At 60.2% G+C, this 22,848-nt stretch overlaps 1 protein-coding gene across 5 annotated transcripts in view; it reads right to left on the bottom strand.

Annotated features, from left to right (window-relative positions):
* Positions 1 to 22,848, bottom strand: part of ERGIC1 (endoplasmic reticulum-golgi intermediate compartment 1) — an 85,518-nt gene that overhangs the window by 22,904 nt on the left and 39,766 nt on the right. For 4 of the 5 annotated variants that reach the window (XM_054718148.1, XM_054718149.1, XM_054718147.1 and 1 more), the window contains exons 2-5: positions 18,418 to 18,479; positions 13,470 to 13,542; positions 4,027 to 4,121; positions 171 to 295 (exon numbers count right to left, since the gene is read on the bottom strand). In XM_054718148.1, the coding sequence (XP_054574123.1) occupies positions 171 to 295; positions 4,027 to 4,121; positions 13,470 to 13,542; positions 18,418 to 18,479 (355 nt within the window). Of the gene's footprint in view, positions 1 to 170; positions 296 to 4,026; positions 4,122 to 13,469; positions 13,543 to 18,417; positions 18,480 to 20,599; positions 20,626 to 22,848 lie in introns of those variants that run through there. The other variant, XM_054718151.1, reaches the window with a different exon arrangement.

The following is a 22,848-nucleotide window of genomic DNA, read 5'->3' as shown; positions in this document are numbered from 1 at the left end:
TCCGAACCCCAGGGAGCCTGGATCCCCACGCAGACCCTCAGCAGGCACTGCCAGACCCCTGGGTGCTGACCCCACTCGCTGGGAATGCCTGGTGCACAGCTCTGCCATCGGTTTCTAGGAGGCAGAGGACCGGGGGCGGGGGGGCGGGGGGGGGCCCTGGGTCTCTGTACCTTGTTGATGCTGAACTGGCCCTCGAAGCGGCAGCCCGCCCCGTTGTTCAGCGGGATCTTCATGGAGTTGTCGATGTGCCCCACTTCGTGCCTGCCCATCTCATCCTGGATGTCCAGCCCGACCACTGCGAGAGCCGAGGAGGGAGAGTCACAGTCAGTCAGAGAAACGGGGGAGGACTGCCCCCTCCTCCATCCACCCCGTGGACAGGCGCGGCTGGGCTCAAGGTCCGGGGCCCAGAGTCACAGAGGGGTGTCAGCCATCGGAAGAGGAGAAAGTGACCCTGGACTAAGAGGGAGCCAACCGCCCCCCTACTACTCCCCCCCGCCCCCGCCCTGTCTGTGGCTGGAAAGGACGAGGGGAAGAAATGGGGAGGCAGCAGCTCATGGGGCTAGTGATGGAGGACTGTGGGGTGCAGGGGGGCAGCAGCTCATGGGCTAGTGATGGAGGACTGTGGGGTGCAGGGGGGCAGCAGCTCATGGGCTAGTGATGGAGGACTGTGGGGTGCAGGGGTAACACTCTGCTAGGTGGAGGCTGCGGGCAGGCAGCAGAGGGTCGGGGTTAGGAGGAGGTCTGAGGCCTGGCCCTGCCAGCCTTTACCAACCCCGGCAGAGGCTCTTCATCGCTCTCGGCCTCCGTTTCTTTCCTGGGAAATGGGGTGATAACAATTAAGCCTTCCTTGGGGAGTCACGAGGCTCAAACAGTTCATCTGGATAGAAAACGCTTAGAACAGGGTCCAGTGCACAGGAGTGGCAAGTGCTTAATGAACTTCAGCACTTCATGGACCTCAGTCAGTCCCTGGGTCCCTGGTTAAACCGGCTCATTCATTCATTCATTCATTCATCCCTCATTCATTCACTCATTCACACCTTCCTTTACCCCCTGCCGTTCCTCCAGGCCCCCCTGCAGGAGCTCAGGCACTTTCTGGGGTTGCTCAGTTCACTAGATGAGAAACCTGGGGAGTCCTGGTCCTCGACTCCAGTGACTCCACCACCTCTGTGACTCAGCTTCCCAGCCTGGAAAATGGGCAGGCGCACGCCAACTGCTTGTCCTGAGAGGGTCCAAGTGGCAAGGTGGGGGGGGGGTCCCCATAAACTACAGACACGCAGGAATTTCCCTGAGGAGAATTCTAGGACGGAGGTTGCCGTGTAGAGAAAGGGCAGCCGGAAGCAACGTTTTAAGTGAGCTCATCTTAAAAAAAGGGAACAACCCGATTCCTCCGTGGAGACGGGGACGTGGACCAGGGCCCATCCAGAGAAGAGAATGGGAGGCAGCCAGTGACGAGGATGCTCATGGACCTGCAGGACACGGGTGTAAGGCTCGCGCAGCGGGTCCCCGTTTGAGTCGGCAGTTCCATCCCAGGAGCCTGTCCCCCAGATGCACACGTGACCAGGCGTGTGCAGGAGGCTCTCCGGGCAACCTTATTTGAAACTATGACAAATGGAAGCAACCCAGCCAGCTGCCCGTCAACAGCGCCCGGTCAATGGAACAGCCTCCTCAGGAATGCTGGGCCGCAGGGACGTGGGAGAGGCCACGAGTGTGGGGCTGCACCGCGGACCAGTTACCTAACCTCTCTGTGCTCCGGGGTCCTCCTCCAGCCTACGTGTCTGAGGAGGAGAAAGAACTAAAACAGCCCTGACTAGGCGCTAGACACTCTTCGAGGTGCCTTTTAGGTAAGAATGTTCCCCCTGGACATCCCTGTGGGGAAGGTCACATTGTCAGACCCATCCTTTGCGGGGAGACCCCGAGGCACAGAGAGGTGAAGTAACTTGCCTGTGATCTCACAGCTAAGCCACGATGAAGCTTGGGTTGGAACCCATGGGCCCTCATGCCCTTGAGAACACCTCTCGCCTTAACACAGCTAACGCGTCCGCGGCGGGGCCTGGCCCGGACTCCGAGCTGCATCAGCGCTAGCGGTGGTTACTGTTCCGCTAATCCTCTGAGGGACCGAAGAACAGCTCCAAGATATGAGCTGGAAAACGAAACCCCGAAAGGTCCCATACCGCTGGGTCTCAGTGATGGAAAAAGAAAAGAATGTTGACAGGCAGGCCGGCAGACAGACTGACCGACCCAGGGGTGGGGGGAGGGCCCCACTGCTGGCAGAGGCCTCCTCTGGGGCGGGTGGCACCCTGGGGAACACGTATTTCTTTTACTTTTTTCTTGATCTATTTCTGAATTTTGAACATGTACCTTATTAAGAAATTAAAAAAAAAAATGTACTCCTGTATTCGTTGTGTAACCAAAAAAGCCCATCGTGTTTAAAGCAGGATATGAGACTGCACATGCAGCATGAGCTCAGCCGGTTTGGAAATGTACGGAAAGGAGAGCCAGCGGGACGGAACGGCCTGGACCGTCAGCGAGGCCGTCGCGGGGGTGAAGGAGGGGCGATGTCTCCTCTCGCCGCGGCTCCGGATTTTCCAAAGGTACAACGACCAGCACACGTTTGTTTCCCTATAATATAAACTTGCAGTTCTCCTTGAAAAATTCCAGGGCGTGGGGCTCTAGCAGGAGCCACGGGGGTCGGGTGATGGCCCCGCAGAGGGGCAGGACCCCGGGAGCCAGCGCGGCCGCCGCTGGAGGCCGCCGGCCCCTCTTGGGCCGCTGCCTGGAGCTGGGACGGAGCCTAGAACCACATCCCTCCCCTCCCCTGTCCCACTGGTCCCAGGCCTCTGGCCTAAGAATTTCCTTGTTCCAGAGACATGACCAGTTCCTGAATGAGAAGCTGCCAGATGAGTTATTTTTCTAAGAGAAAGAGGATTAAAATAAAAATAAAGCCGACCTATTTCAACAGGTTCCCTGGCTCGGGGCCCACTGTGGATTCAGGATTGTGATGCAATTCTCAGCAAAAGCAGGAACAGGGCCGACACCCTATCTTCGCCTGCAGACCCGCCCAATGTGCTGCCCTTCAATAGGAAGGCAGGGGGTTACGTGCCAGGCTGGGGCAGAGGAACTGGTAGAACCCCAGTCCCGGAGGGGACACCCAGTCCACTCGCCCACAAGCCTAAGAACCAGCTTACCACGTCCTCTCAACAGCTTCAGGCAATAGAGAGCACCAAGCCCATTTTACAGATGAGGAAACTGAGGTCGGAGAGGTTGCCTTAGCCGGCGTCACACAGTTTTACTGACCAAAAAGGCAGAATCTGATGCCACACACCACTCTTCCAATGAGTTCTGTTTATACAAATAATTCACCCTCTTGGTTGAAACAAATGAAACCAACAAAATAGAGTGTGAAGTAAAAAGGAAGCTTCCCGGCGGCCGCTGACAGCTCGGAGCTGCATCCCTCTTCAGGTGACCACTCTTGGCTGGTTGGAGGCCCCCTTGCCTTGAGATGCTTGGGGGGTTATACGACCCCCACCCATCACCCACACACCACCCTGCACCCGTTCGTCAAGGGTATCAAGGATGCGGATAACAACAGCCCGGCCCCTTGCTACCAGGAGGGACAAACCGCGGTGTCCTTCACACGCCACACATCTCTGCGTGTCCTCTCGCCTCCCTGACGCCCTACAGGTTCCTTCTGAGAGCCCTCCCTCAGTCAACCATTTGCAGGGAACCTAACTCTGCTTCTCTGACCTAAGAGACCCCCCCCCCAACACACACACACACGGCTACTCTCCAGAGGTAACCCCCGTTAGCAATTTCTTGCTTTTTATCCCAGAAAACCACCAAGTGCATTCACATGTGATCACATTCTACCTGTGGTTGGCAGCTTGCGCTGTGCGCTTAGCTGGCCCCGGCTGTCTCGCCAATTATGCACCCAAGCTCTGCCTACACGGGGTGGGTGGGGTGGGTGGAGGGGAACAGGGGGTCGGGGGGGGGGGTCGTGCTGGGGGGAGGGCTGCTGGGAATACTCACGGTCACAGTGCAAGTTGGGTAAGCTGATGTTCAGGCTGACGTCGATTTTGCCCCCGCTGTCCTTGTCCGGGTCATCGACGTACAGCTCGTTCACACTGAGGGAGACAAGCGCAGAAGCCCTGGCTGAGATGGGGCGGGGCCGCCGGGACCAGCTGGCGTGGGGACTCCTGCTCCGGAGCCTGCGCTCCCTCCGGGGGAGCCTGCGCCCGCTCAGGTACAGGCCGGCGATGGCAGGTGCCCTCCAAAAGCTGGCCTCGCACTTGGAGGCAGGAGCATAGGAGTCGGATTCAAGCTCCAGTCCCGGCCCTGCCTCTCCCTGTGGGAGCTCAGCGGCTGTCACCTCTGTGAACACGGCTGTTACATGGGGTGTGAGCGGTGTGAACACGCCAATGAGAACCGCGGGCCTGCCCAGGGACCAGAGCCTGGTGCCCAAAGGCACACGGCACCTTCTTGCCTCCTCTGTCCTTTTTTTTTTTATTTATAAATATATTTTTATTGATTTCAGAGAGGAAGGGAGATGGAGAGATCGGCAGCCTCCTGCACGCCCCCTGTTGGGGATCGAGCCCGCAACCCGGGCATGTGCCCTGACCAGGAATCAATCCGTGACCTCCTGGTTCATAGGGTGATGCTCAACCACTGAGCCACACTGGCTGGGTCCTTCCTCCCCTCTTGAGCGCCCCTCCCACCCCGACTGTCACAAACCCTGGGCGGGTGCCAGGTCTGAGGACACCGCAGCGATGTGGCAGTGTCTCGTGGCTGCTGCAACCACCGTCAGAAAGTCAGTGCCTTAAAGGTAATGAGCTCCTGGAGGTCAGAAGTCCGGACGCGCTCTGCAGGGAGAAGGCCTTTCCCTGCCTTTCCCGGCGTCCGGAGGCCGCTCAGCTCGCAGCCCCTCCCTCTCTTCCCAGCCGGCCAGTGGCATGTCCGCCCCTCTCACCGCCCACCTTCCTCCGAGAAGCCCTCTGTGGTTTCACCCCGCCCCCCTGCACAACCCAGGGTCACCTCCCATATCAAGACCCTCGACATACGAGTAATCTCACTGTAAGGTCCCTTTGCCGCATGAGCTAACAGTCACCAGTTTCAGGGCGGGGGATGGGACACTCTGGGGGGGCATAGGGTCAGGGCAGGTGGCTCTAAGGACAGCCGTGACACCTTGCTGTTGGGGACAACAGCCACACACTGGGATCGGTGAGTGACGCACATCCATTCAACCTGTGCGTCCGAGCACCCGGCCTGTCCGGCCCTGGAGTGAGAGAGGACCCAGGCCCCGTGGTCTCGGCCCTCACGGGGCTCAGACACCCCCGCCTCCTGGGTAAACAGCCAACCAGGTATCATTAGATGATTATGGAAAGACATGGGCTCCCCGACCCCCCAAGAGGGCCGGCCGGCGTGGCTGCCCTCGGGAAAGTGGCTGGGAGACTGCTCTGAGGAGGTGGCCGCTGAGGTCTGAGGGTGAGGGGCTGTCCTGACAAGGAGGGAGGGGGGCTCTCGGGACAGCGGGGCAGAGGCCTGGGAGCGGGAGGGGCACGGCTCCTTGGGGAACCCAATGGAGGTCGCTGGCTGCAGTGTGGAGCAGAGGGAAGCAGGGGTGCCAGAGGATGGGCGGGGCCAGGTCGGGCGGGCTCCGAGGCCACGCGGAGGCTTCGCACTTGAACCTGAGCCCAGCGCCACGGCCAGGCTGCACGTTATGGCCTCCCTCTGCCCGCCGTAAGGAAGGCTGACCGAGGGGCCGCCATGCCTCCGGAGGCCCGGCGGAGGCTGCTGCAGGTGCAGGTGATGAGGGCGCCTGGCCGGGTGTGGTGGGGATGGAGAGGAGGGGAGGGTGCGAGAGCAGGCGGCTCGCTGATGGACAGGGCAGGACGTCACCTGGAACCATTCCTAGGAAGAGAGGCGGGGCGGTGGGAGGGAGACACTGGGTTCCGTGCGGCCGCTGAGCTCGAGGTGCCGTGGAGGACATCCCTGGGGAGCCGTGTCGGACGCCTGGTCCCCAGAGAGCGCCCTCCATGGGAGGGAGCCGAATCTACAGGCCTCGTGGGCAGCTACGGGCAGCGCCAGGCGGCCCCTGGGGTCCTGGGCACAGGCCGTGCATAAAGGACTGCGGCTCTAACCAGCCCGACTCTGTGAGAGCCTCGTCGGTGGCCACTTCTTGGGGAAAGAGTGAGTCAGGCCAGGGCGAGGGCGTTTTGTTTTTACGAAGATCCTGCCTCTGTGCCCCAGCTCCGAGGGTGAAATGGTGGGCGCCCAATTAATAAGAAACGGTGGGCTCACTCACAACACACACCCGGGGCCACAAGAGTGTTCCCACAAACAAGAGCGAGGCCGGCACAGCTCAGCCTTCAGGTGGCTGGGCCTCCAGCCCATCAAGCCGGGAACGGCCCAATCGGGTCTGTGGGCATTCATGGGGTCCCGCCTGCCCCTGCGGAATGTCCTGATCCCCATTCTACAGGCAGGAAACTGAGGCTCAGAGAGGGTGAGTCCCATCCCCAAGGCCACACAGCAGGAAATGGCCAGGTCTGCCTTCTGCCCGAGCCCCAGGGCTCCCTTGGCCTCCTCCTCCCTGTCCTCTGCATCCAGGGTCAACGGGAAAAATGAGGGGGGCCCTGGTCCTCTGGGGCCACAGCGTGTGGGGTGGGGAGACAAGGGCCTGTGCTTGGCAGGCTCGCTGGCCCGCATCAAAGAACAGGAAGGACCAATGAGCCAGGGGGAGGAGCGGACAGCATAGCAGGGGGTGATGCTGGAGGATGGACGTCTCAGGGCCAAATGCTTCAGTGCCCGATTCCCACCCCAGCCCCACGTCGCAACTCAGGAGGGCTGTTGGGTAATGAGACTTTGGGGTGATTAACAGAACGGTCACCCGGTCACCGAGGGAGAGCCCCAGCCTCCCTTCCCAGCCCAGGGAGACTCTTCCTTGAAGCTGCTCACCTCTCCCACCTGGGAGGCGGGGCCCCCGCAGCACTGAGGGATTGTGGGATGATGTCATCCCTTGGCAATCCTCGGGAGGTGACCTCAGCTCCCAGAGCCAGGTGAGCCTCGGGTGTGGCGCCAAGGTGAGCACACCCTGGAGGCCCCCTGTGGGAGGCCCCTCCCAGCCCAGGGGCCCCGGCTCCCCAGTGCTGCCCAGACGGAGGGGCTGAGGGGCTGGGGAGGGTGGAAGACCCACTCCCTGCCTAGGTCGGGCCAGTCTGGTTACGTGAGGCTGGAGCGGGCTCCTCCCAGGCGCCTTCCTGAAGGGCCCGGGGCTGTGGGACGAACGGTGCAGCCACCTGTGCCGCCCGATGAGGTCAATGCGGCCACCTCCGAGCGAGTCCCGGGCAACGTTCCAGGCTGCTGGCTTCCTGCCGCCCAGCCACCGTGTCACCCAGGGGCCTGCCCGGCTGGCTCACCTCACTGCCCGGTCTGAACTGGTTTTCACAGGTGACTTTAAAAGCCCATTTGGAGCGAAAATTAACTTTTTATGGATTCACCGACGTTTGGGGACTCTGGTGGGCCTGGTTCTTCCTGTCACTGCTGAGGGCGATGAGAAGACCCTGGGGCAGCGACAGGCAGATGTGGGCTCAGCCCCTGGCTCTGCCACTGAGAAGCTGGGGGACCTGGGACAAGTCGCTTCACCTCTCTGAGCCTGTAAAACGGGTAGAACTTTCTATGAAGTGTAAAGACAGGCAGAATTAGCCCGGCCGGCGTGGTAGAGCATTGACCTGTGAACCAGGAGGTCACGGTTCGATTCCCGGTCAGGGCACAGGCCCTGGTTGTGGTTCAATCCCCAGTGTGGGGCGTGCAGGAGGCAGCCGGTGAATGCTTCTCTCTCATCATTGATGTTTCTAACTCCCTCCCTCCCTCTCCCTTCCTCTCTGAAATCAATAAAAAAAATATTAAAAAAAACCCATAAAGACAGGCAGAATTAATCGATGGTAACAGAAGTCAGAATAGCGGTGGGGGGTGGTTACTGACTGAGGGGGGGGGAAGGGAACCTCCCAGCTCATGGAAATGTGTTGTCTGGTCGGGGTGATGGTGACGTGGACGTGGGGGTGATGGTGACGTGGATATAAGGGTGATGGTGACATGGATGTAGGGGTGATGGTGACGTGGATGTGGGGGTGATGGTGACGTGGATGTGGGGGTGATGGTGACGTGGATGTCATGTAAATACAGGCAAACATTCATCAAGCCTCATCTTCGAGATCTGTGCACTTTGCCGTCTCTAGGCTATAGGCGCCTCACTAAAAAAAGGAAAGAAAACCAGGAAGGAGGAGCGGGAGACAAAGAGGGAAGGAGAAAGACAGACAGACAAAATGGGCTATGGATTCCGGCTACTTCCAGGGCTGGGTGCGGACTGGCCATACGGCGGCAGGCTGCCCAGGCAGGGGTCTGTCACTCACTTCACTCTGGTGGATGGCATCATGGTGGAAGTCCAGGCTCTCGGGGTCAAATCCTGCCCCTGCCACCTCCTGGCTGACTGACCTTGGCCAAGGCCTTTGCCTCCATCAGCCTTGGTTTCCCCAGATGTAAGACGGGGCAACCACAGACGTGGCACGACCGTAGTCAACAGCACGTGCTCCATAAATGCCCACTGCTTTCACTGCTATTATTAACATCAGTGTCCACTGAGTTGATAGTAACAGGTATAGCAACAGTATCAGGGCGCTGTGGTGAGGATTAAATGTGCTCACGTGTGGCCCGGCCGGCGTGGCTCAGTGGTTGAGCGCTGACCTATGAACCAGGAGGTCATGGTTCGATTCCCGGTCAGGGCACATGCCCAAGTTTCCAGCTTGATCCCCAGTGGGGGGTGTGTGTAGGAGGCAGCCAATCAATGATTCTCTTGCATCATTGATGTTTCTCTCTCTCCCTTCCCCTTCCTCTCTGAAATCAATTAAAAAATATATTTAAAACAACAAATACATACATAAGCGTGCTCATGTGTGTAAGGCGCCGAGCACAGCCCTGGGACGTCCCAGGCCCGCGTAAACACTGGCCTCTCTTATAACGGATCAGAGGAGACGCCCCCATCCTGGGCTCCCTGAGGGTGCCAGTCTTTCCCAGGCCGTATCTCATTTAATCCGCAGGGCCAGCCCGGGTTCGATAGGGGTTACTTTTTCTTTTCACAGGATGAGACCAGATAGCCCGGCCAAGGTCACACGGTCAAGAAGAGGGAGAGGCAGGATCTGAACCTCAAGCCCTGGGAGCCCAGTGCCATATCCCCTCCATTGAATGACTCCGGGTGGGACAGGAATCAATGAAAAACGGAGGCGCAAGGGGCACCCACGCAGACCCGTGACGCAGGTGTCACCATCTTCCTGGTAATCGTCAGGTGCTCACCCCCACCCACGGCCCCAATAGCCACAGGGTCTGGAGGTACTCAGGGGTTCCACTCCCTCTGTGCCCCCAAAGCCTCCCTCTGCCCCCACCCGCCACTCCCCACGCGCGCAGCAGCTGACTCCCCCACCAGACGAGGGCTGAGCCGCCAGCACGGAGCAGGGGTTCGCCGTCCCTGCAGACGGAATGAGCGGGGGAGGTGACCGGCGGCGCTGGTGGAGTGGGGGGCACATTCCAGGTGGGGGACACCAGACCGCGTCAGGGAGTCTGCGGATGGCGTGGGGGGCGGAGGGGGGCGAGCCTTAGCCATGTAGGGAGAGGAGAGAGGAACTGGGGAGGTGTGTGTGGGGAGCGTAGGCGGAATGTCATGGAGGGCCTTGAGATTCTCGGCTGAGGCGTGAGCCCGATGACATCTACGGAAAACAATTTTATTTGCTTTTAAAAGAGCACTCGAATAGTTCGGATTCCTGCCCCAAGTCCCTGACCTCCGTGCTTCACAAGTGGGTTTAATGGAAACTTACACAGCAGTGAGGCCCCAAGCAAGGGCCGGGGAGGGCGGGGAGGGGAGAGACGCAGGTTATGCGAGCGAGCGCGCAGAGTTTGACGCCCTGACCATCCCAGGTGTCATGATGCCCCCAAAATCAGCCCTTCGCAGACACCCAGTCCTGCCCCACGCCTTCTCCACGGCCGCTGGGCTAGCACCCTCGGCCCCTGGGTCCTCACCAGCCTCCTCACCTGGCCCTGGCCCCCGGGGTCCCCTCTTCCGAAGAGGTGAGCTTTAGAGGCATGAACCTGACCTTGCCGCTGTGCCGAGGCCGGCAGCCTCCCGCTGCTCCTTCCCGTGACCACGTGGCTCTCCACCCGGCCCGGCTCCCAGGCCGGGACCCAGGGTGGGTCTCTGGGCTCCGAGGGAGAAGTCAGCTCCTCCTCCCGTGAAGCTACTGGCCTCCTCGCTCTGGGCCTGCCAGGGGAGCTGCGAGGACACGGGTCACGGTAACCTGCCAGTGTCCACGGGGCGGGCGGTGGCCTCCGGGGGTTCCAACGGCTCGGCCACCTCACCTGGAGGGAGCACCCCAGTCCCAGTCAACCTCTCTGACCGAGAAGCAGCGGCTGCAGGCGCCCGGGGAGCCACGATGCTCGGGGCGGAAAAGGGTGGGCGACAGGCCAGGCGATGCTCCGGCTCCACCACTTCCTAACTCCCTGCGGTTTCAGCCGCCCGGTGCCTCGGTTTCCCCGGCGGTAAAGTGGGGCTGACGCGAACCGTGGTGCCCACTTCAAGGGATTTTGTGAGGCGGGATGAGCTGATCATCGTAAATCGCTAACCTGCGTGGCTGGCACCGGGTCGCCTACGACAGTGGTCGGCAAACTGCGGCTTGCGAGCCACATGCGGCTCGTGAGCCGCGGTTTGCCGCTCTGTTGACTAATGAGTTTGCCGATCGCTGGCCTACGATATACGTTCAGAACTGGAAATGACGAGGCGTTGTATTCTGCTACAAATTGTCAACGGAGAGGTCCAGCTGCTAGTTTCTTATTATAAATCCTCATCAGGTTAATAAGTAAGGGCAGCCAGAGCCTGGGCAGTCAAAGCTGGAATGTTCCGTGGCCACATTCTCCGAGGGGCGGGTGGGTGCGTGCTGCCCTGGAAAGTCGGGCCTCAGAGCGCCCTGGGGGGCCCTTTCCCAAGCATAATTAACGCCTGTCCAGGGCCCAGGTCGGAGTCCACCCACCCAAACAAACAGGCCCTCTTCTCTCCCACCGGCCAGGCCAGAATAGCGCCTTATGTCACGGATAACCACAGGCCAGGCTTGGAGCAGTGTGGGTCCAACCCGCCGTGACCTCATTTCCGGGGGTGGGGGCGGGGGGGGGGGCGGGCTGACCCACTGTGGGCACACAACTGCCAGGGAGGGCCGGCTGCTCCGAAAAGGCAAAGAACTGCGACGCTCCGTTCTCCGGAGTCGGCAGGGCGCCCCAGGGGCCAGGCGAGCTTCCGAGGGAGGGAAGACGGCACGGGAGCAGCCTTCCCCTCTGGTCTCTCTGTGTTGTCCTCAGTCCGCACCCATCAGACTCCCTGTGGGCAACTCCTGTACTACGGTTACCTGGCAACAGGGAGTGAGGGGCCTGGGCGTCACTGCACCGTCCTGAACGGAGCCTCGGCCCGAAAGGCCTCTCTGCTGGTCCCCACCTCCCTCCCTCTCCAGCCGCTCGCACTGCGAATGGAGACGTGCTCGCGGGCCCAGGGCCGGACGCGGGCGCACACTCGATGAATAGCCTCTTGTTTGGATTCTTCCCTCACCCTCATCTGGCTTCCTCTCCAGGGACCTGGTGGGACCGGTGCGTCCAGGGTGCCCCCAGGAGCCAGGAAGAGGAAGTCAGAGCGGGGGGAGGGGGAGGGAGGAAGGGCAGGGCGGTGGGAACAGTGCGCTCTTGGGAAGGAGAGCCCTGCCCTGGGTACACAGGAGCCGTCCAGGCTTGCTAGAGCCGCCTTTCACCCAGCAGCCGGGGCCCCACCTGCTCCCGACGCAAGCTCTGACGTCAGAACTCACCTGCCGGGACCCCTGCCTCCACCTCGTGACGGGCTTCAGAAGCCGCCCTCACAATGTCAGCCGGAGGCGAGGGAGGCGAGGGGGGCAGGTTCTTAACGCAAGGGAGGGGACGAGGAAATGCACCTTCACGGGGCACGGATCATGCCAGGTGCTGAGCGCCTGACAGCCGTGTGAGTGTCACCTGGAGGAAACGGGAAAGGATAAATGCATGGAGACAGGGGTCTACGGACACCAAATGTCACCCTAAGTCCTTGCAGGGAAGCACAGGCAAACCTCGATCTACTGTGCTTCACGGGTGTCGTGTTTGTTTTATGTTAATATATTTTTATGGATTTCAGAGAGGAAGGGAGAGGGGGAGAGAGAGAGAGAAACATCAGCGATGAGAGAGAATTGCTGATCGGCTGCCTCCTGCATGCCTTCCTAACTGGGGATTGAGCCGGCAACTCAGGCATGTGCCCTGACTGGGAATCGAACTGTGACCTCCTGGTTCATGGGTCGAGGTTCAACCACGGAGCCACGCCGGCCTAGCTTTGTCCTGTGCATTTTCCATCACTCTGTGAGGACCCCGGGCTATAGAAAGGATCAGGGGGGCAGGGAAGGGAGGTGGAGGGCAGGAAGCTACATCCAGAAACAAGTTAAGGGGAGGCGAGGCCAGCGGGCCTGAGGAGCCGCCTCCTCGCTGCATGACTCTGGGCCAGTGCCCGCCTGTCTGAGCCTCAGTCTCCTCACCTGTAGGGCTGTGTGAGGCTCAGAGGTGGTCATGCTTATACAGCAACAAGGCCCTTCTGGGCCCAAGCAGCTGTTTCCAGCTCCCCATAGTCTGGTGGCTGAGCGGGAGGCCGAGGAAACCGAGACATTCCATGAGTAAAAAAGAAAATTCCAGTGCTGGACGGAGGAGGAGTGGCCAGGGCTTAAGCCCCGTGCTGTCTTTCTAGGTTGTAAACACGGAAAGCCTGGAAGCCTCGAGCCCCTGGCCAGGGCAGGAAGATCCTGGGGCCAATTCCCTCTCAGAAGGGCGTCCGGCGAGGCCGAGGCCGTGACTAAATCCTTCCGTCGGCATCTGTGTTGCACGTGGCCCGGAGCATTTACTAGGAATCGGGGATGGACTCGCAATGCGTCAGCCGCTGCCAGGAAGCCCGCACCGATGCCTCAGCGAGTGTGGGCCTGGGAACAGGGCACGGGGCTCCGCGGAGGGGCCGGGCTCTGAGGTCAGCAGCAGCCGCGCCCCCTCGGGTGGGAAGCGGCACCCTTTCTCTGACCCCTTCCAGCTTTAGCATCGAATGACCCCGGGATGAGTCAGAGGGAGAAAAAGCCCCCTGGCCAACCAGAGGGACGGCAAAGAGGGCCACCGAGCTCTGTCCATCTGGGGACCGGAAGGCCCCCACAGGAGGGGCCCCGGATTTCCTTTCCTGCTTGAACGCAGCCGCGTTCCCTTCTGCTCAAACTCCAAATCCCTGGAAGAATCAGAGGAGCGGCGGTGCCACGGGCTTGGAAAGAGGGCTGGGAGGTTCTGAGGTTTCTCTCCGGGTTAGAGCCCCTCCCTCGTCTCCTCTGGGGGAGCTCGGGGATGCCCCCCGGGGGGTAACTTACACTTCTGTGGTTATGAATCCGGTGAGCTCCGAGAGGAAGAGGAAGAGGATGAAGAGGCAGCAGCAGACAGAGACTGCAAGAAACAACAGAGACGCACAGTAAGGGTGGAGGGCACACATGATGGAGGCCACACCCCTCCCCTCCCCCTCCTTCCCCCTGCCTCCCAGGAAGAGCTGCTTAGAGGGAGTGGGAGAGACCCCCCCTGCATACCCTCAGCCTCTTCCTACTCTTTTTTTTTTTTTTTACATAAAAATATTTTTTCTTTTAGAGAGGAAGAGAGAGGGAGAGAGAGAGAAACATCAATGATGAGAGAGCATCACCGATCAGCTGCCTCCTGCACACCCCACACTGGAGATCGAGACGGCAACCCGGGCATGTGCCCTGACCGGGAATCGAACCGTGACCTCCTGGTTCACAGGTTGATGCTCAACCACGGAGCCAAGCCAGCCAGGCACCCCTTCCTACTCTTGATCTCCACGTGAAGCAGCCCCGCTCCCCAAAAGGTGGATTGATACGGCGGATACCACGTCTGCAGCTCTGGTACCGAGCTGACCCTCCGGTGAGGACCGACCCCCTAACGGGCAGCCCCTCCGAGGGGCCGGCCCAGCTTTCCTCCGCAGGAGCCATTCAACGCGGAGGCCGGGCGGAAGCACAGGGAGCCACGGGGTGGCGCGCCAGTGGGTTGCTTGGCTTGAGTGGTACATACTTTAAACACGGAGGCAGCACCGAGCAATCTGGACACGGCGTGTGGAAGTCCAGCTTCTGGCTACTCCAGGGCACTTAGGCCCTGGGCCCACATGGGGTCTGAGCTCACCAGTTTGCCACAGGCCCCACCACTCCCTCTTGCCTCCCTGATTCCTCGTGTCCTTGCCGGTCACGGGAGCACAGACGTGTAAGTCCTTTCTTTCTCTAAGCAGACGGCAGTGCAGGGACACACCCCCTGCTCACCCAGCAATCCAGTCTAAGCAGGTGCCACATCAGTTGGCACAGAGTGCCCGCGTGTGACTGCATCTGAACTTCAAATGCCTTCTCCCGCTGCTGAGCAAATCCACCGCAGGGGACCGTCCGAGTTTCCGCTCCCGTCCGCCCCTTCTCACCCAGCAGTGAGGATGCGGCCAGGAGAAGAACCCCAGCGAGCGGGCCAAACGCCTCCTCCTGAACAGCATCACCTCACAGGGCACCCACTTTTCAGAATCGTTTCCACCCCTCTCCCCTCCACCCTCCAGCCCCAGCAACCCATAGGACGCTGCCGCGATGAACAAGCCCCAAACAAGCAGGCGTTTGTGACGGTGCCTGCTGACTTAGGTCTGTCCAGGCCTCCTAGCTGCCGTCCTGGCCTCAAGCCTGCAACATGGACCCCACGTCCTCCTCCGGTCCAGGTGGGAGGTGGAGAGACGGGGCCGGCAAAGCCTCTTGCTGAGACCTGTGTGCTCTGTTCAAGGCTCTGAGGAAGCCTGGCCACGCCGCAGGCGGACACCAAGGACCCAGCGCCCTGGTCACTCGAACGCGGTGTCCACTCCCCCGCCCCCCCCCCACTGGGAGGACAGAGACGGGCTCCCAGCACCATGGCGGCCTCGGGGGTCTAGCACGGTGCCTGCCTCAGAGGCGATAACGAAACACATCTTTGTTGAATGAATGAATGAATGAATGAAAAGCGCGAAGGCTGGACGAGGGCTTTTCAATCCATGTTTGGGCAAGACGCTCAGGCTTCTTCTGAGACTGACTCAGGGCCCGGCCGGGAGGAATGTGATCCCAGGAGAATGCCGGCCCGTGGGCAGCCAGTCAAGGGGACACTGGACCCGAGACCCGAGACGCCGGGACGTCATGACTCGTCCAAGGCCACACGGCCGCTGAAGGGAGGAGGCGACTCTCAAGCCCGACCTGCGAGGCCCCGCGCCCTGGCTGGTCTCCTCGGTTATTCACAGCACTGACCGCGACGTCGGGAAATGTTCCTGCGTCTGCAGCGCCGCTCGGCCTGCGCTCCTCCAGGACGAAGCCCAGAGCCCATTCATCAGCGTGGTCCGGTGTTGGCCCGGGGCCCGGCCCCAGGACCCGGTTCCTAAATATCTGTTCACTGAGTGGTCGCTGCGGGCTGGCTTCCCGGGCCTCGTGCCTCTCCTCCCGCGTAAGGGACCTGGTCCCCGGCACGCGGTGACGAGGGCGGCAGAGAGACCGCATTTCCGGGGCTACGCGGCAGCGCCTTCAAATTCTCTGCCACGCAGGCCCTTGGACCCGGTCATGCCTCTTCTGGGAAAGTGACTTTACAGAAATAACTGCACCAGGACAGAAAGGTACGACCGAGGATGTCTGTGACAGCAATACCATGGGATCAGCCACGTCCGCCCTCCGCAGGCTGGTCACACACACAGTGGGCCACCAGCTCGTGCAGTATGGCACGGCTGGAGGGAAGAGCGTGGTGGCCTACTATGTGCTGGGATGAAGGCGTCCGGGACCAATCAGCAGGGAGAAAGGCGGGAAGATGGTGTGCACGCTGTGCTGCAAACAAAGACCTGTGCACATCAACGCCTCGCTGTACTTTTAAAACATCCTAGAAGGATACAGGCCGATAGTAACCCTACGGACCCGGGAGAGACGGGAGAGACGGAGAAGAGGGTGGAGCTGTCCGCTGGGGGCAGGGAGGGCGCAGGCCTGGCTGGACGTTTCTGGCCCAGGTTCCTAAAGCAGCGGAGCGGGGAGAGGACAAGCCCCCTCCTCTCACGTCCCCGAGCGTCCTCTCCGCGGGGATCAGGCACATGCGTCACGGCTCCCGCGGTCACAGACCCGCCTGGGCTGCGGGCTCCAGGATGGTGACAAGTGGAGGAGTGTCATCTGTGCACCGAGGACTTAGCACGCCCCCCACACGCGACAGGCGTGATGTCCTCTCACCCCCAGATCAGGAAACGGAGACTCAGAGAGGTGAGGTGACCGGCCCAAGGTCACCCAGCTGCTAAATGGGAGGATGAACCCAGGTCTGCCGGACCCCAGAGCCTGTTCCCCTCCCCGGGGGCGTGGGGACTCAGGCATCCTCAGCTTCCAGGAGCCGAGCTGGAGGGGGGGAGAGCTGGGCGGGGCCAGCCAGGGTGGGGGGTCCCTGAGGTCATCCATCACCTGACAGCGGCCTGCGCTGGGAGGCCACAGTGGGCTCCAAGCTGAGGGTCTGACCCCAGGGGACAGTCCCTGGGGAAGGTCCCTCCTACACAAGCACTGGAGAGGCCGCGGGTGGGGGTGGGGTTGGGGTTGGGGGAGGGGAGGAAGGCAGGGGGGCCCACTGAGTCCCAGGCCAGTCCGGCTCTCTCTTTTTTGAGCTGTGAAACGTCAGGCGAGCCAGTTGACCTCTCTGAGCCCATTTTCTCCTCCGGAAAATGAGGCTCCATCATTCCTGCTTGCATAGTGTTTTCGAAGTGTTTTTATTTTTCCTAAACAAACTTTTTTACTGCGGAGTAATACTAGCTACAAAGATGGTACAGAAAGTTCCCACCGCCCTTCTCCCAGCTTCCCCGCCTGTGAGTTAACATCCGGCAGGTTTGTCAAAAGGGCTTAGCTGTCACTGTCCAATACGATTACCAGAGAAGCTACAGTCTTACCCAGATCCCGTTCCCAGTGACCTCCTCCTGTCCCGGGAACCCGCCCCGGCCCCACCTCACACGCAGTCACCACGTGCCGTGTTTCGGATCTGCCACAGCTCTTCAGACTGGCCTGCTCTCCCCGACCCTGCCACTGTCAGCCCGTGACCAGGCCAAGGTCACCCAGCTGCTAAATGGGTAAGACACCCCCCAATCTGGGGCTTCCTCACAATTACACTGGCTTGTGGTTTGCAGGGGAGATCCCCAGCGATCAGGGGCCCTTCCCAGTGCATCCTATAGGGAGGGGGGGCGGGAGGGGGGCGCTGTGACATCCACATGACATCTCACTGATGTATCCACAGTAAAGTGACTATTTCCTTTCCATTCTCATCTCTCTCTCGCTTTTTAAAATGTATTTTTATTGATTTCAGAGAGGAAGAGAGAGAAACATCAATGATGAGAAAGAATCATGGATCAGCTGCCTCCTGCACGCCCACAGTGGGGATGGAGCCCGCAACCCAGGCATGTGCCCTGACCGGGAATTGAACCCGTGACCTCCTGGTTCATAGGTCGACCCTCAACCACTGAGCCCCGCCGGGGTGGGCCCATTCTCATTTCTTCACAAGCGAGGCACTCAGGCCAGCCCACACTCCACAGGAAGAGAACCGAGCTCTGACTCCTGGACGGGGACATAGTCCCACAGCATCTGGAATTCTTCTGTACGGAAGAGTCACCCCTTCTCCCCCATCCGCATGGACCCAGGGACCTTTTCCTGGGGCGATGAGCCGGTCATTCCATCGCTTGTTTTGTCCCTCGAACTGCCCAGCCGCGGTCTCTGGTCTCCCCGTCCCAGGCTGGCGTCCGGCCGACACGCCCCAGCCCTTGTTCCTTCTCCGGGCCCCTCTTAGCTTCCTGGCGCACACGGCACCCCGGGGGGTTCCCTTTGCACCCCTCCTGCCTGGTCCCGACATCAGCCACTTCTCCAGGGCGCCCTGCGTCCTTTTTGTAACGAATGACGTTTAGAACCCAACACCTGGGCGAGATTTTTTTTTTTTTAATGGTTAAAACCATGCTTGTGTCAAAAATGCAACTAGTTTCTAAGGCCTGGAGAGAAAAGGAAGTCTCCTCCTGACCCTGAGCCCCCGTGTCATCTCCCAGGGCAGCGACTAGGAGTGATCGCTGGTGTCCCCTCCCGGAGACAGAGGCTGCCTCCCTCACAGGTGAGGGTGAGGACAGAGCTGAGACGAGGAACTACAGGGAGGGCCTGGCGAGACGCCGTCATTTCTTCCCGCCTCCATCTCTCCGTGCCTCTGGCCCAGCAGTTCTGCACGGGGAGTGGGCACGAGAGTGGGATGGGGGGGGGGGGGGCGGGAAGGGCTACTCACTGATGGCCCCGGTGTACGTCGGCTGCGTAAGGTCCTTGGGCACCTTCCTGTAGATGTCAAACCTGCGGAGAGCAAAGCGGGCGGGGTGAGACGGGCACAGAGGGCTGGTCGGGGGCAGCAGGGGCCGGGTGTGGCTGGCGTGCCCCATAGCTCGGCTAACCTCGGCTCTCCCAGGCCCAGCTCCCCCAAGGGCCTGCGGGTCACCCCCCTCTGATGGGCCCCGGGCCCCCACACTGCCCTTACCCGTCTCACTTCCTCAGGACACATGTTGGCACCCGAGAGGACCTCGACCCACATTTGGTTATGTTTCTTTTTAAAAAAATATATTTGTATTGATTTCAGAGAGGAAGGGAGAGGGAGAGAGAGATAGAAACATCAATGATGAGAGAGAATCGCTGATTGGCTGCCTCCTGCAGGAACCCAGACTGGGGGTTGAGCCCGCCACCCGGGCATGTGCCCTGACCGGGAATCGAACCAGGACTTTCCAGGTGACAGGTCCACGCCGGCCAGGCTGGCTGTGTTTCTTGGTTGGTCTTTCCCCTTCAGAATGTCGCCCTCATGACCTGGTGAGGTCTTGTCACCCTACCACATCCCCAGGCCCTAGCTTGGGCCTGGCACAGAGTAGGCACTCAACAGGAATGAACTGAACCCCAAGGGGCTTCTCCGACGTTAAAGGGAGCAGGATGCTATGGCGTCACCTCTCCACCTCACCCTCCAGTTCCCACCCCCGGCTTCCACGGCCCTGTGCCCGCTTCTTCTAGATTCTTCTTTGTTGTTGTTTTGTTGTTGTTAACCCTCACCCCAGGATATTTTCCCATTGATTTTTAGAGAGCATGGAAGGGAGGGGGAGACACAGAGAGAGAGACACATCGATGAGAGAGAGACACATCGATTGGTTGCCTCCCGTATGCACCCCAACCAGGGCCAGGGATCGAGCCTGCAACCGAGGTACATGCCCTTGATCGGACTCAAACCCGGGACCCTTCAGTCCGAGGGCCAACGCTCTATCCACTGAGCCACACCGGCCAGGACCTTAGAGATTGTTCTTCAGTCCAACATAAACCCTGCCCGGGACCCGGTCTCAGCCTCAGCTCGGCGCTGGCTGTTTCCTGTGGGTTTCGGCCCCAGGCACAGAGGCCCCGCCTTTCTTTCCCAGGGATCCCATCGGCGTGGACAGGGGTTGGGGGCGGAAGGATCTGGGGTTTGGGCCTCAGACGGGCTTCCTGGGTTTACATCTGGCCAGCTGTGGAAGACATAAGGCCCTGAGTCAGACTGCCCTGGGTTCAAATCCTGGCTGGTCTTCTTCCTCGCTGTGTGACCTTAGGAACGTAAGTTTCCCTCTCTGAGCCTCAGTTTCCTCGTCTGTAAAAATGGGGCTCCTACGACCAGACCCGCCAGGCGATTGAGGAGTGAGGGACAGGGAGGCTCCTCACGCACCCGGCTTCCTCCTCCGCACTTGACCCTGGGCAGACGGCGCTCGCACGCCGCGTTCTACCCACGGAGCTCTAAGTCCACACGCCACGTTCCCAGGCTCCCTGGTTGGAGCCCGGCTTGGTAAAGAGCCGCGGCTCTGGCCCTGCTGGGTGCCGGGCTGGCGTGGGGGCCCCTCGGGGACCGGGGGAGGTGGCGCCCTGCTGGCCCAGTGCAATGACTGACAAGTCTTGCGCAAGATCTGATACTTGCCTCCTGTGTGCTCGCTCTAAGCACGTGGACCCGGTGTCCTAAGACCTCGGGGAGAAACAGTTCCTGTCGGCGCCAAGTTAAAAGGCACCACTTTCCTCCCTACCTGCTCAGCCGGGCGCCAGGGCCCCTCAGGGCACTAGAAACTGGGGCTGGGAGTGTGTGTGAGGGGTGGGGACCGTGTGACTCAACCACCCACGCCTCCCCGCCTCCCTCACGCTGAAAATGTTCGCCCCTTTCCCGTGAGAGGCACGTGAGAGGTAAGAGCAGGAACTGCGGAGTCTACCTGTCGGGGTTCCCAGGTGACGTTGCCGCTGTGTGACCTGGGCCACGGCACTGACCTAACCTCCCTGTGCCTCAGCCCCTCCATCTGTAAAATGGGGCCACAATCCTAACTCTCTCACAGACTGGGGTTAGGACCGGAGCACATAAAGCCCTTAGGACCGGCCTGGGGCCCAGGAAGGGCTATTTGAGGACGGCTGTCACTATTACTGATGCTCACCTGAGGGACATTCATGAGCACCTACGGTGTGCTGGGCCCTCTTTCAGGCGCCAGGACACGGAGATAAAATGGGCCCCAGGTGCCTGTGGTTCTGCAGCAGAGACAGCGGAAATGCAAGGAGAAGGCAGCGGTGCTTCAGCATGGGGTCGGCTGGGGCCCGGGAGAGGCCGGAGAGGGCACCCGCAGAATCCGGAAGCTTCCTACAGGAGGTGATGTCTGAGCAGAGCAGGAGGACGGGGGGAAGGGGGGTGCAGACCAAGAGCGGCCCAGATGATGAGAACAGCAACAGCAGAGGCCCGGCGAAGGGTCAGTCCCGGAGCGCCGGAGGCTTCATCCATCTGCACGTGGCACCAGGCAGGCCCTTACGATCCTGGTCCAGTGAAGACCAGTCACCATCCAGGGCCCACAGGCGGAATCTGGACCTCACAGTTTAAAGACATAGGAACCACCCGGCCGGTGTGGCTCAGTGGTGGAGTGTCGATCTATGAACGAGGAGGTCACGGTTAGATTCCCAGTCAAGGGCACGTGCCCGGGTTGCGGGCTCGGTCCCCAGCAGGGGGTGTGCAGGAGGCAGCCGATCAATGATTCTCTCTCATCGTTGGTGTTTCTATCTCCCTCTCCCTCTTCCTTCCTCTCTGAAATCAATGAAGATAAATAAATAAATATGAAAAACCCTATGAACCATCATCTCAAAACCGTGAGTTTTATAGAAGCAGAGGCGCTCAGGGTGGCGAGGTGGGGTGGCTCAGGGCAGAGTGTCAGAACCGGGTGAGGGTGAGGAGGGAGGGATGGAGTGTCACACAGGGGACTGATTAAATAAGTGAACACTGTGCGATGACGGGGACGGGGCCTCACCGTGGGGAGGTACGCACAGAGAGAAAAGCAGGAAAACCCTGTGGTGTGAGCGTGGAGACGGGGGGGGGGGGGGGGGGATCGCTGTGAATTGGTGATTTCCAGCATACACAATACAGACATCGCCATGTGGATGTATGCGTATCACACGTTCCCGTGTGTCCCAGCGCGCTCCATAGAGAGGGTCCAGGAACTGACAGCCGGAGAGCAACAGATGCCTCCGGCCCCGACGTACTGGCTTGTAATGCCACCCTTTCCCCACAGAAACCAGCTTCTTGGAGAAATGGCTAATTCTGGGGCTGGGCAGGGAAAACGCAAGATGAACGTGGAGCATCACCTCATGTCAGAAAGCAAGCAAGTGCCCAACGAATGATGGGGACATCGCAGGACAAGAGGCCAGCTTGGGGGGGCGCCCCCTGGCCAGAGAGGGGACGGCGGGAACACCGAAGTCCATGTCCACAGGAAGAGACCATAACCCACTGGATAAGACAGGAAGCCCAGACTCTGTATGGATACCAAGAAATGAATCCATCGGAAGTTGGAGGCGGAACGGGACATGGACGCTCCTTCCAAGTCCCGCCCCACAAATCCTTGCGAACCACAAGAGGAGAAAGCGTAACCTGACTGTGGAGAAACTCGGCAGACATCATAGCCACCACGTGACTGAGTGAGTGTCACCAGCAGGAGACACGTCATGGTCCCCCCGCACCATCACGCCTGTGGAGATCTTGCTCCCAACGCACCACCTCGCATGAATCATGAGAGAACACAAGCAAATCCACACGGAGGGGCCGGTTACAAAATGACGGGTCAGCACTTGTCAACATATCAAGGTCATGAAGGCCAGTGAAGACTCAGGAACTCTCAGAGATGGGAGGCGGCGGAAGAGACGGGACGACCCAATCACGCGGGGCGATGTCCGGAATCGGGAAAGGGGCGTCAGGGGGGCAATGGGTGGGATCTGAATTAGACGCTGGAGGCATCTGCACTTGAAGAGCCGGCTTCGCAAGTGTCTGTCCAGTGTCCTTGGTGTTCGGTCGGGTACGTCTTTGTTGGAAGTGGGAGGGGGAGGGAGGCTGGGTGGACAAAGGTCTACGAGAGGAGGTTAGACTCGGGCCAAACTACAGGAGGCAACAGCAATCAAAGGGGCGTGCTCCGGACAGAGCGCGTGAGGCGGTTCTGGTCCGAGGCTCTTGCACATCCGCACCGTATTTGACTTGAATGTGCACAGTAACCCGGGCAGACACGTGCTCCAAGTCCCCAAGCCCATGGTTAGTAAAGCTAGGATTCAAACCCAAGCCCAAGCCCAGAGGCCATGGTCCTTCCACTCCCCTGTACCCGTGGGAATCCGCTTAGGGCTCACCTGTTGGTAAACTAAAGTCTTAAGGTTTCGTTTA

Source organism: Eptesicus fuscus, chromosome 6, assembly GCF_027574615.1.
Source record: "Eptesicus fuscus isolate TK198812 chromosome 6, DD_ASM_mEF_20220401, whole genome shotgun sequence".
In the NCBI taxonomy this organism is placed as follows: Eukaryota; Metazoa; Chordata; class Mammalia; order Chiroptera; family Vespertilionidae; genus Eptesicus; species Eptesicus fuscus.
The sequence above is the reverse complement of the archived record's forward strand: the minus strand, read 5'-3'. Positions and strand labels throughout refer to the sequence as shown.